This window comes from Stenella coeruleoalba, assembly GCF_951394435.1.
Source record: "Stenella coeruleoalba genome assembly, chromosome: 1".
In the NCBI taxonomy this organism is placed as follows: Eukaryota; Metazoa; Chordata; class Mammalia; order Artiodactyla; family Delphinidae; genus Stenella; species Stenella coeruleoalba.
The window spans coordinates 177,170,868-177,184,597 of NC_137169.1; the positions used below are offsets into that span (position 1 = coordinate 177,170,868).

General features: G+C 33.5%; 1 protein-coding gene across 9 annotated transcripts in view; it reads right to left on the bottom strand.

The window, feature by feature from the left end:
- The window catches only part of CEP350 (centrosomal protein 350), a 139,231-nt gene that overhangs the window by 84,751 nt on the left and 40,750 nt on the right, over positions 1-13,730 (bottom strand). For all 9 annotated transcript variants that reach the window (XR_013824898.1, XM_079903274.1, XM_079903280.1 and 6 more), the window contains 4 exons: positions 12,437-12,609; positions 5,157-5,343; positions 2,578-2,795; positions 1,948-2,111 (listed from right to left, as the gene is read on the bottom strand). Coding sequence is in view for 8 of the 9 variants with exons in the window: in XM_079903274.1 (XP_079759400.1) it covers positions 1,948-2,111; positions 2,578-2,795; positions 5,157-5,343; positions 12,437-12,609 (742 nt within the window). In the remaining variant the exon portion in view is untranslated. The remainder of the gene's footprint in view (positions 1-1,947; positions 2,112-2,577; positions 2,796-5,156; positions 5,344-12,436; positions 12,610-13,730) is intronic.

A 13,730-nucleotide genomic window follows, 5' to 3' on the forward strand; every position in this document is an offset into this window, starting at 1 on the left:
GATATATGCATATGTATAACTGATTCACTTTGCTGTGCACCTGAAACTAACACAATATTGTAAATCAGCTATATTCCAATAAAAAATTTTTTTAATTGAAAAAAAAAGAAACAAAAATAGTATGGTACTAATAAAGCTATAGTAAAATAGTAAGGTACTAGAAAAACAGTATGGTACTAGACAAATAAGTCAATGGAAAAGAACAGAGTGCAGAAATAGACCAACACATAAATGATTACTTAAATGTTGATAAAGGTACCAAGGTAATTGAAGAAAACGGTGCTAGAACAACCAAACATCCATATGGGAGGAAAGAATTTAACTTTGACCCCTTCCTCACAACCTGTAATTAACTTGAAATGGTTCACACACTTAAATATAAAAGCCAAAACTATAAAGCTTTGGGGAAAAAATAAAAGAATATCTTTGTTAGAGTACCTTAATATCTTAGGGCAGGCAAAGTTTTCTTAGAATACAAAAAGCACTACCCATAAAAGAAAAAGATTAAAAACTAGATTTCATCAAAATTAAAATCTTCTGCTCTTCAAAAGACATAGTTTAAAAAAATGAAAAGGCAAATCAAGGATGAAAAGCAATATTTGAGATATATCTGAAAAAGACTTGTTTCTAGAATATATAAAGAACTCCTACAACTCAATAAGTAAGACATCCCAATCATGAAATAGGCAAAAGATTTGAACAGATATTCACAAAAGAAGACATAAGTTTGATCAATAAATATACTAAAAGATCAATCTCATCAATCATAAAAGAAATGCAAATTAAAACCACAATGAGATACTACTTCACTCTCACTACAATACACAATGATAGCAAAGATATAATACAACTAGAACTCTCATATATTGCTGTCAGAGTATAAGATGTTACAACTATTTTGGAAAACAGAATGGCAGTTTCTTATAAAGTTAAACATACACTTAACCCAAGCAATTACACTCCTAGGTATTTAGGCAAGAAAAATAAAAATACGTGTTGTATACAGGGCATTGCAAAAAAGTGCTCAGAGCAGGAATACTTATGGTAGCCAAAAACTGGAAATAATACAAATGTACATCAACAGGAGAATGGATAAATGAACTGTGATATATTCATCAATGGAATGTTACTCAGCAAAAAAACCGAAAGCAACACCATGGATGCAATAACATGGATTAATCTTAAAAACGTTATATTGCATAAAATAAGCTAAACACAACAGAGTACAAAGTATACTTCCATTTCATGAAGTTCTACAACTGGCAAAAATAAACTATGGTGATATGAATCAGAATACTAATTGCCTCTAGGAGGGGAGATTAACTGAAAAGGGGCCTGGGTAAAACTTCTGGGTGACTGAAGTGTTCTATATTTTGATTAGGATGGTTGTTACATGTTCAAAATTCATCAAATTATACACTTAAATTCTGTGTATTTTATTATATTTAAATACTACCTCAGTTTAAAAATATATATACCAATAGCATTCCCACCAAGGAACACTGGATTTTTGTTAGCTAAGGGAAAGTCCTATTATCCTGGCATTACCAAATACTTAGATCTCAGAAACTTTTCTTTTTAGTACAAATAAAGTATTAAAAAACAAAACAAAGAAACAAAAACTCAACCATTTCTGACCTGTCACAAAAAAGAGAAAATATTGAAAATGTTTGATAAGCTGATTTTCACAGTCATGAAAAATGTAGAGAATGTGGAAAATGAAGTATTTGAAAGAGAATGATTGTATTATTGTTCTGCTGCCAAATACTGCATGTTTAATTATCTTTTTAGCATATGGTAGTTTTTCTCAGGCTTATTTATAGGTACTGTATGACAGACCATTTTTTTCTACTTGGCAAGTTAAAGTTGTTGTTTTTTTAACTCATCATTAAAAGTATTTGAAATAGCAAAGAAAAGAGAAAAAAATGCAGAAAACTCCACAAATACCTTTATGATCTGAGCCAGAGACACACTCTCCTGCTGAGCAAGTGAAATGCCTCTAACTCTTTCTACATCTGATAGTTGGCGCACTGACTCCTCAATGGCACTCAAGTAACTGAGTTCTGCTGCCATACGATGCTGGAGGCCAGCAGGAGAAAAGCGCTTAGAACCTGGAAGGCATATAATTGTCAAATATCAAAGTTCACATGAAATTACATCTCAGATTTCTAAAATTCATTTCTCATTTTAAGGTCCAAAAACAAGTCTGCTTTCCTCTTTAGGAAAGAGAGTGACTTATTAGTACAATGTTTCTTAATAGTTACTTCTTTTGTGTGTGGATGAGCACACATACATGCATGTGTACATAATACATATATACCTATGAACACTTAGGAGTACATATATGGGATACATTTTTCAAGTGTCTTTTGAATAATGCTGGCAAAATGGGAAAAGTCACCACTATTGAATCTCTCACGCTTTTCAATATTTATTTTCGGGCACAATTTTTGTTTTCAAAAAGTAATTGCATTCACTTGAAACAACATTTCTCTATGGTTTAATTGAAAGAAAAGAAATTTTCAGAAAAAAATTAATACCTTATTTTTTAATTTACAGCTGCATGGATCTACTTGCCTGGTGTTGAAGCCATCTCTGTCGTTCTGCTGGCAGCCAGGTTTGTATCAGCAAAAGTTGCATTAGGCTTAAATCCTGTTATAGTTGGAGTCACTACTATTGAGGATTTAGATCTTTCTAATGAAGTTCCTGGAAGGTCAAACTGCAACAATTTCTGGGAACTTGGAGATAGGGGAGAAGTTGGAGTTTTCTGTGATCTTCCCTTGTCTGATGAGACACTAGAAGTTTTGTTTCATAAAGACATTATAGAAAGGAAAACTACTTCAAGAATCATCTAAACAATTAATAAGAACAACATGCATAACTTTATTAACATTAGCTTTAAAAAGCTGTGATTCAGGCATTTATTCATTTAACCGAGTCGCTATGCTGAGTGAATGACTATGAATACTCCTCTTACTGCTAGATTTACAGTGGGGAACAAGCTAGGGACAAACCCTGCCCAAAATAATATGGAAAAGGAGTCTCTTGATTAAATTGGCACTTAACTCTTTCCTCTACAATGTACATTTATCATGAATCACTTATTGTAGTATCAGGCAAAATTCTCTAGAATACTTGGAGTTTATATAGCAATAAAATTACAACCATACAGAAAGGCAAGGTCAAGCCTATTTTATAAAAAACATTTTAAAATATATCTCTGAAAGAGAATAAAATACCATTTTGTGTTAAAAATGTTTAAATGACAAAAATTACTCGTTATTCCTCTTAACCAAAAAGTCACAGCAAAAATTTTTCATACTAACCATCTCTAAATACTTTATATATGTCCATTTGTTTCTGTCCACTTTTTAATGCTACAGCTCTTTCCTGAACTTTCTAAGAAGTAACCTGTCATAGCAATTTGATGAAAACAACTCAAGGACACAAGGCACATGTCTAGCCCCTCTTTGAGAAATTATGCTCATTAAAGGTATTGTTTCTCATAACAAGAAGCATGCTGCCTTGCACTAACCATTTATTTACTGACTAAATTACTCAAATACCCTATAAAGCATGTTAGCAGTTAGCATATTTCAACATACTAAAGCAAGCTTACTTTTAGCTTTAATAAAACTATGAGATGGTTTTCAAAGGTAAACATTTCTCTTATACCAGCATTTAAATATTTGAATAAAACTAGTCTTGAGAGGCACTCACTTGTTTCCAGTGACCTTTAATTTTCTACTGACGGTTTAGAGAAATAACATTTTTAACAGTCTGACAATTTCATTTATGGAACATAAAAAGAATTATCATTACTTCTGTCTCCTAATAGATCTCCATGAAAGAATTCCAACACAACATCAAAACAAACTACTGTCTGAATCTCACCTTATGGTTTTACAAGATGAATTTATATTTGTTCTGCAGAGACTTCCCCAGATTAGCGTTTCCAATGATGTTAGTTAAGTTTTCCAAAAAATAAAAAGGAAACAAAGGGAAAGAGTGTGTAGACAGTGTCTACAGCCATGTAAGTTAAGAAAAAAATAGGCTAAATAATTTTTTAAAAATCTGAACTCCTTTGTATCAAAACCTCAAATTGTTTTATCCACTGTGAATCTCCACAGGTGGAAAAGTGGGGGTCTAGACTACAGTATGGGGCATTTATCAACTTATTTGGCTATGGATTCTGTTTCAGAAATGTTTAACTTGGTAGATTTTGCCAATTAAATCATCAGAGTATCTCTTAAGGAAAGGTAAAGTTTTCTGAATTCCAAAATCATTGACAAAGAAATTAAAATTCAACTTTAAACATAGCAACGATGGTATTAATGATACAGCATTATCTGCAACATGAAAGCATTAAAAATGATTATCTGTATGTGACACTGTACTAGAAAAAGCACATAGTTTTAAAATAAAAAAGAAATATTCATGTCTCCTCAGAGCTTAAATTTCCAGAAGGACAAAACCAGTGCAGCAGATAAAAAGTCATGGAGACAGAGTAGGAACTGTACATAAAGCAATAGTTATGTGTAAGCAATAGGCTAAGTGCATAACATATTATGATATTAAAAAGAAGTAAAAAAACAGAGTGTACAAGTTCCATGATCAATGTAAGAGTGAGACTTGAAAATCTGCTTGAGTCATCTAATAAGTTGAGCAGAAGAGAAAAGTTCAGAGGTACAAATAAACAATGATACCAAAAGAACACTAAGTGGTTGTGTTTAAAGAGTGGAAGAATACAGTTGAGAAGAAAACTGTATAAACAAAGGAAATAAGATAGTCTTTGGTAGCCTAGTGATAACACTTCAAATAAAGTTAAGCTCTTAATGTTGATCTCTGGGGTAACTGTGAGCTCCCAGAGTACCCTAAGGAGAGTAGTTGCTTGGTCAAAGGATTGAGTCAAGAAAACAACTGTGGCAATGGCATTTAGAATAGAAAGGTAGGTTGTGCTAGAGGCAGAGAATTCCTGTGGGAGTGGTTGTAATTGTTTAGGTGAGAGATGACTATATTCTAAAATATAGATAACGACTAGAGCTATGAACAAAACCACAAAAAACCATAAATTTATTAAGTGAATTCTCTGAACATCAATGATATTGTAACTTTAATTAAATATGAATTACAGTATAAAATATGCATTACTTTACCTCAAAGAATGCCCAGAAAGATCCTCCAAAGTGCTATCAGTGTCAAGAGTCTGCTCATAATCTTTAACAGAAAGTTTGCTACTGGTCCCAGATTTCTTTCCTTGATGAGAGCCACGTTCTGAACTAGAGTGTACTTTTTCTTCGTCAAGAAGTGAGTTCTGAATATTTCCAGTGAGTGAATCTAGCCCTGTAAAGTAAATTTCTTATAAAACTGATTCCCAATATTAGAAGCTACTGAGAGATAATTGATATCTAGATTTCAATAAAATAACAAAAAGTACAAATAACAAAAAGTACAGACTATCTTAAAATGGACTTTAAAAAATTTTGTTTTTCATATGTAAGATAAAGCAGTTCTTCATTCTTTGCTTCCATTTAAGCAAAGTGAAATTTCTTCCATTAATATCTCCCACTTGCTATTAAAAAACAAATTGTTCTTAGATCAAACGTTTAAAAAGAAAGACAAACATATTAAACAAGAATGAAGTACTATTCTATCCCTATAAAAAAGTAACCAAAAGGAAATTTTTTAAGGATAAAACCCAGAGGTAAGCGAAAAATGGTATCAACTGCCAACTGAACTACCATAATCCTTTCAAAAAACTCTATGGCAAGAACTAAGTAGCCAGATTCATAAAACTGTTCATATTCTCTAAGAATAATCTTACTTACAGGGGTATCTTAAGGAGATTATTGAAACAAACAAAACACAAATTGTGCGTGACATTCAATGCATAACTTTAAAATTAAAAAAATTTCGGGACTTCCCTGGTGGCGCAGTGGTTAAGAATCCGCCTGCCAACGCAGGAGACATGGGTTCGAGCCCTGGTCTGTGAAGATCCCACATGCCATGGAACAACTATGCACCACAACTACTGAGCCTGCGCTCTAGAGCCTGAGAGCCACATCTACTGAGCCCACGTGCCTAGAGCCCATGTTCTGCAACAAAGACAAGCCACCGCAATGAGAAGCCCGAGCACTGCAACGAAGAGTAGCCCCCGCTCACCGCAACTAGAGAAAGCCCGTGCGCAGCAACGAAGACCCAACACAGCCAAAAATAAGTTAATTAAAAAAAAATTTCAACCTACATTTCCAACAGTAGAATTGTCTATATTACATAGATAATAGTAACTTGAATATTTAAATAGCACTCTGTAATTTAAAATGCACTGCATATATATTACCTTATTGCTCTTAAACACCTTATGAAGTGGGTACCATATAATTAATTTGCTGATGAGGTTAACTAGAGATCTATGAGGCTAAATAACTTAAGGATACACAGTCGATAGCAGAAATGGGACATAAATCCAGGCCTCATGACTCTAAGTCTAGGGCATTGTTCATCTTGATGATATGTTTCAATAGCAGCACAGAAAAATATTTGCTAGGTTAAAAAAAAAAGCAGAAAACAGAATCATGTGCACATTTTAATGACAGTTAAAAAAAATTTTTTAATGCAGATATATGGTTAAAGATCAAAAGAAAATGGAAAAGTAAAGAAAAAAACAATTATGCTGCACACCCATGTTCACAGCAGCATAATCACAATAGCCAAAAGACAGAAGTAACTCAAGTGTCCTTCAACAATGACTGCAATAACAAAACATGGTATATACATACAATGAAACATTAGTCAGCCTTAAAAAGGAAGGACTTTTTCCTTTTTTTTTTTTGCAGTACGTGCGCCTCTCATTGTTGTGGCCTCTCCCGTTGAGGAGCACAGGCTCCAGATGCGCAGGCTCAGCGGCCATGGCTCACGGGCCCAGCCCCTCCGCGGCATGTGGGATCTTCCCGGACCGGGGCACGAACCCGTGTCCCCTGCATCGGCAGGCAGACTCTCAACCACTGCACCACCAGGGAAGCCCAGGAAGGACATTTTGACACATGCTACAACATGGATGAACTTTGACAACATTATGCTAAGTAAAATAAGCCATCCAGTCACAAAAGAACGAATACTGTATGATTATACACCTATATGAGGTCCTAGAGTAGGCAAATTCATAGAGATGCACAAAGTAGAACAGCTGTTACCAGGTGCTAAAGGCAGGGGAAAATGAGAGTTATTATTTAGTGGGTATAGAGTTTCAGTCTGGGATAACAAAACAGTTGTGGAGATGGATAAAATGGTGATAGTTGCACAAAAGTGTGAATGTACTTAATGCCACTGAACTGGACACCTAACAATGGTTAAATTTCCTAGTCAAATTCATAGAGACAGAAAGTAGAACGGTGGCTGCCAGGGGCTGGAGAGGGAGGAATAGGGAGTCACTGTTTAATAGGTACAGAGGATGAAGACGTTCTGGAGACCTATGGTAGTGAAACTTCGTTGCAAACAGTGTGAATAAATTTAATGCCACTGAATGGTATGCTTAAAAATGGTTAAAATGGCAAATTTTATGTTAGTTATTTTTACCAATAAAAAAATAGGTTAATTTAAAAATTATGCTATATTATGCTGTAGTGATAGTAATAAGGTAACAATTTTTCATTAAAATTTGGTTTAAAAAAGGAAAAAGGAGAACAGTCTTACCATATGAGAAATATCAAAGCCAACTATCAATCAAAGAAATGCAAATCACTTCAATGAGATGCCATTTTTCATTATTAGATTAGCAAATATTTTTAAAGTAATGAAACCTTGAGTGTCATTCAGTACACACAGGAAATAATATTCATAAACCATTTTCATGGGAGTACAAACTCATATATCCTTTCTTGAGGACAACTCAAAAAATATATAAAAATCATTTTCCAGCCAAGCCCTTGACTCAGAAATTCCACCTGACTCATAGTCATTCATCCTAGGAAGCTATGTAAAGATATATACAATGAATTAAATATGCTGACTGCATTATCATAATGGGGAGAAAAACACACAAATAATCTAGACGATTATTAATCAGTGAGAAAGGATTCTATAATCTAAAATCTGTTCATGATTCCTAGGCTAGAAGCAAGCTGTTAATACTGTTTATCTCTAAATTTTCCATAATACAGACGCACTCTTATAATAAAAACACTTCATTCATTTAATATATTTTTTCAAACATAAATATACAACTGAAAAATTGTTCTTGATTTCAAAAAACTAGAAATTGTAGACAATATAATGGTCTAAGCAAGAAAGACCTAAACTCCAAACAAGGAACCTATATGCAAAGAAAACGTTTGCCCACAGTTTAAAAGACTGCCAAAGGAAAGTATATGTTTTAAAGTTAAATTAAGATAAATAATTTTTTCTTATGATTACCACTTTAATCTATCAACTATTTTCAACTACATTGGGAAGGAGCTGAGTGAGCATGCAGACAATCTTTTCCACTACCAGATGGAGCATATACAACAAAATTTACACATCTCAGAACTCTGGGATAAAGTACTAAGTTTAAGTTGATGCTGTGGGAAGTAAAATATATGTTTTTTTTTTAAGGCATTGTGAGAGGGATCAGGGAAACTGAAAGCCAAAAACAGTACCTGTATTTCATCTAACCAAGTTTTAGATTATAATTTTTAAAACCTATACTGAATCATATTGTTTATACTCATATATTTAATATATCATGATATCTTAACTTGTACAATATATTGCAGTAGAAGGTACACTTGATTCAGGAGTTAGAAGCCAGAATCTAGGCTTCGCCAGTAACTAGTTAGTAACCTTAGGTGAGACACTAACATAACAAAGATCGGCATTTTTGAGCAAGATCAGCATTTCCCAAAACATATTCTGCTCAATTCTAATGTAACATGCTGACAGAAGAACTGATTCTGTGGTCAAATAAATTTGAAAAATACTTCATACTATAGCCTCATCCTCATGCTAAAATAAATAATCCATATTAGCACATTAAAAGTGTTGATGAACACCAAAAGCACAAGCACCAAAAGCAAAAATAAATATGTGAGACTACATCAAACTAAAAAACTTCCACATTTTGTCTTCATCAACAAAATAAAAAGACAACCTATGGCAAAATACTTACAAATCATATACCTGATAAGGGCTTAATATCCAAAATACATAAAGAATTCACACAACTCAATAGCAAACAATCCAGTTAAAACATGGGCAAAGGAACTGAATAGACAGTTTTCTAAAGGGAAAACAGTATGGAGGTTCTTCAAAAAACTAAAGTAGTACTACCATATGATCCAGCAATTCCACTTCTGGGATTTTATCCAAAGAATATGAAAACACTAATTCGAAAATATATATGCACTCTGATGTTCATTGCAGCATTATTCACAACAACCAAAATATGGAAACAACTGTCCATCAGTGGATGAAGGGATAAAGAGGTGGTACATATACAATGGAATATTATTCGACCATGAGAAAGAAGGACATCCTGCCATTTGTGACAACATGGATGGACCTTGAGGGCACTGTGCTAAGTGAAATAAGTCAGACAGAGGAAGACAAATACTGTATAATATCACCTATATGTGGAATCTAAAAAATCCAAACTCGTAAAAGGACAGAGTAGAAAAGTAGTTGTCAGGGGTAGAGGAAATAGGAAGATACTGGTAAAAGATTACCAACTTTCAGCTATAAGATAAATAAGGTCCAAGGATCTAATGTATAACATGGTTACTGTAGTTGATAACACCGTATCATATAATTGAAATTTGCTAGGAGAGTAGAACTTAAATGTTCTCACCAATATATATATATAGTGATGGATGTGTTAGTTAATGGACTAGATGGAAGGAATTCTTTCACAATATATATGTATATCAAATCATCACGATGTACACTTTAATTACCTTACAATTTTATTTGTCAATTATCCCTTAATACAGCTGTAAAAAATTAAAAGAAAAAAAAATAAAAGTGTTGATGAATCCTGCAAGAAAGAAACCTGTTTCACTCTAAAGGCTTTTCCCAAGTTTATGGAACCATGGAGCTCTTTTATCCTCAGAATACTTATGAAACAGCCTATTGCACTGAATCAGTATTTCACAAGAAAAGACAGGCTTTGGGAAGTGTTGATAAAATGATGTCTAATGTTCCTGCCAAAGACTTTCAGAACACTTCCAATCTGCAAGAGAATTATACTAGGTAAATGATTTAAAAAGAATCTATTCCTAGCACTCTCACATTGGAAATATAAAGTGGCACTAGCTTTTCTGAAGAGCTATTTGGCAAAATGTATCCAAATTTTAAGCACAGCATACTCAGTGTCCCATTATCTCCCTTCTAGGATTTTCTCTTAAAGGAAAGAACCAGATCAAATGCATAAAGATGCATTTGTAAGGATATTCAATGCAGCAGTGTTTATAATAGGAAAAAAAAAAAAAAAGAACCTAAATGTCTAGCAATGGGGAATTGGCTAAATAAATTACAATATATTCAAATAACAGAACACTAGGTAGTCACTACAAAGGGTTATCCATATTTACTAACACAGAAAGGCATCTGTAACCCACTAACATAAAAAAGAATCGCATAAAATGTGATCTTGTACATGTAACGTTTTCTATTTACATATGCCTACTGATTGTCTAGAAGGATTCTTACTAAAAATGTTAACATTTCACATCCATTAGAATGTCTGTTCTTCAAAAAAAACAAAAACCCAGAAAACAACAAGGGTCATTTTAGTACGTATGTGGAGCAACTGGAACCCTTGTGCACTACTGGTGAGAATGTAAAAGGTTGTAGCTGCTATGGAAAACTGTATGGCAGTTCCTCAAAAAAATAAATATAGAAATGCCTTTTGATCCAGCAAGTCTACAACTGGGTATATACACAAAAGAACTGAAAGTGGGGATTCAAACAGTATTTGCACACCAGTGTTCATGTCCACATTATTCCCAATAGCCGAAAGGTTGAAACAATCAAGATATCCATCAACTGATGAAAGAATACACAAAACGTGGTATATACATATAATGGAATATTATTCAGGAAGGACATTCTGACACATGCTACAACATGGATGAAATTTGAAGACATTATGTGAAATGAAATAAGCCAGACACACAAAGACAAATATTGCATGATGCCACTTATATGAAGCACCTAGAGTAGTCAATTTCATAGAGACAGAAAGAACAGTGGTTAACAGGGGCTCAGGGAAGGCAGGAAAGGGAAATTGCTGCTTAATGGGTTCAGAGTTTCAGCAATGGGATGATGAAAAAGTTCTGGAATGAGGTAATGACGATGGTTGTACAACACTGTGAATGTGCTTAACAGCACTGTATTGTACACTTGAAAATGGTTAAAATGATGAAGTTTACATTATGTATATTTTACCACAATAAACTAAAATAAAACCTAAAAAAATGTTAACATTGGTTATCTCTAGGTAGAGGGAATACAGGTGATTTTTAATTTTTAAATATTTTCTATATTTACAGATTTCTCCTCCCCCCCCTTTTTTTTTTAACTCAATGAGCAATTTTTTACTATCAGAAAAAATAGTTTTGGAGGCAAAATCATTCCCTAGGGACCATCCGGTGAGCTTAAGAAGCCTTTGCCTAATTACTGTTATCTTCTCACCTCTAGGCTTACAGAGCAAATGAGATGTACACATTATACATGTAAGCTTCGAAATTACCATATAAAGCATCTATTATCATCTTCATTTTATAGATAAGGAAACTTGAGTATTATATTTATTCAATAACACTCAGAAATGTACATGATATAAAGTTTTTTAAAAAGCACTTGCAGGGCTTCCCTGGTGGCGCAGTGGTTGAGAGTCCGCCTGCCGATGCAGGGGACACGGGTTCATGCCCTGGTCTGGGAAGATCCCACATGCCGTGGAGTGGCTGGGCCCGTGAGCCATGGCCACTGAGCCTGCGCGTCCGGAACCTGTGCTCCACAGCAGGAGAGGCCACGACAGTGAGAGGCCCGCGTACCGCAAAAAAAAAAAAAGGACTTGCAAGACAATATAATTTCACTTCTGTTTTTTAAATAAAAATGTATGTGGGAGTGTGCCTGATTTTATGTATATACTGGAAAAATAGGCATCAAAAACATTAATAGTAGTTACCTCTGAGCAGAAGAATCAATAGGGATTTATGTTTCTTGCATGATTATTTATCTACAATCCTTAATTTTTTATCATTGTTAATGTATTCCTTTTGTACTAAGCGTAAGATTTATAATGTCATATATCAAAAGGTATTGTTGTAATGATAAATATGAAAGCCAATTACATTATCATAAAGAATTCATCTAACTTATGAAATGAAATCATAACTTTAGATCACTATCACAAAGTCACTGGTAAGAGAAAAAAATTACCATGTAGAATTCCACTTACATTCTATCTTTTCCTTTTTTCCTTTCTTTCCTTTAGAAGAAGAAGATGAACGAGATGACGCAGCAGACTGGGCCCCTGATGAGTGCTGGGAGGTAACATCCACAGAGGAAAGATCATAGGCAGACTTTCTGCTAGAATGATCCTCCTGAACGCCTAAACTATTACTACCAATACTGTCAAAGAATAAGTAATAGTGGTTAAAGCAAGAAATAAAAAGTGTCAAATCACAGCTCAAACTATAGATATTTTAAAATCTATTTAGTCACAAGGAGAATATAACTATAATCAAACACGCTTTCCACTTTTCTTGGTTTCTTACTACCAGAAACCTGGATTATTCCCTATGGCTCAATTTATTACTGAGAAAAGTCTCAGGCAGTTTTTTACTGAAGTGAAACCAATAAAAATGGGTAATTCAGACACATAAGAGAAAAAAATATAATGTTGGATACTGAAAAATGTGGCCTCAATTTCTATTCAAATTTATAATTTATTAACTTCCTTCTGATAATCTTATAGGGAACAATAATTTAATATGCTCTACTTCAACTGAGAAAAAAAATGCAATAAATCATATTGACTGGTGATATTAAATGTCAATACAATTAAATCCTTGCAAGTCTTGATTTAAAAATTAGTCTTTTCTTTAAAGTTCAAAATTTAAAATTATACTTCTCCTGCTATAATCTTAGTAATATTTATTTTCATTAATCCAGCTAGATATAACTAATTTTTAAAAGATCATCCAATAATTTTATGTGCATTACAATTTGTAATTTGTGAAGAAAGTTACACTGCATGTGAGTAATTACAGATTATTTTGTATGGTAACAAAATTTAGGGAGGAAATTCTCTCTGGCAAAATCTGATTCACTTACTATATGACGCTGTACAAGTAACAACCTTAGTGCTTCAGTTTCCTCTCTCAAGTAGGAATAATAACAAAAATACTTGTATCAGGCTATTGTAAGAATGAGTTAATACAGGTAAAGCCCACTCAGTCCTCTCAGTGCCTTGTACATTAAGTGCTCAATAAATATTAATGTTATAATGTTGCTATTTTTCAAAGATTTGCAAAATTTTAGATGTTATCCCAATTATAAAAAAATTTACTGATTACTTAGGATCATGAAGTCAAGGGTCTATCTAGTCATCTTCAATTCTATCACAGAAAACCATTTCTTAATCATCTCATATTAATATACCATGGGATAGTTTTCCCAATACTAACCTCTACTGGGGATTCACAGATTGCTTTAACAACCTGTATTTTGCTTATTATGTGCCAGGCCCT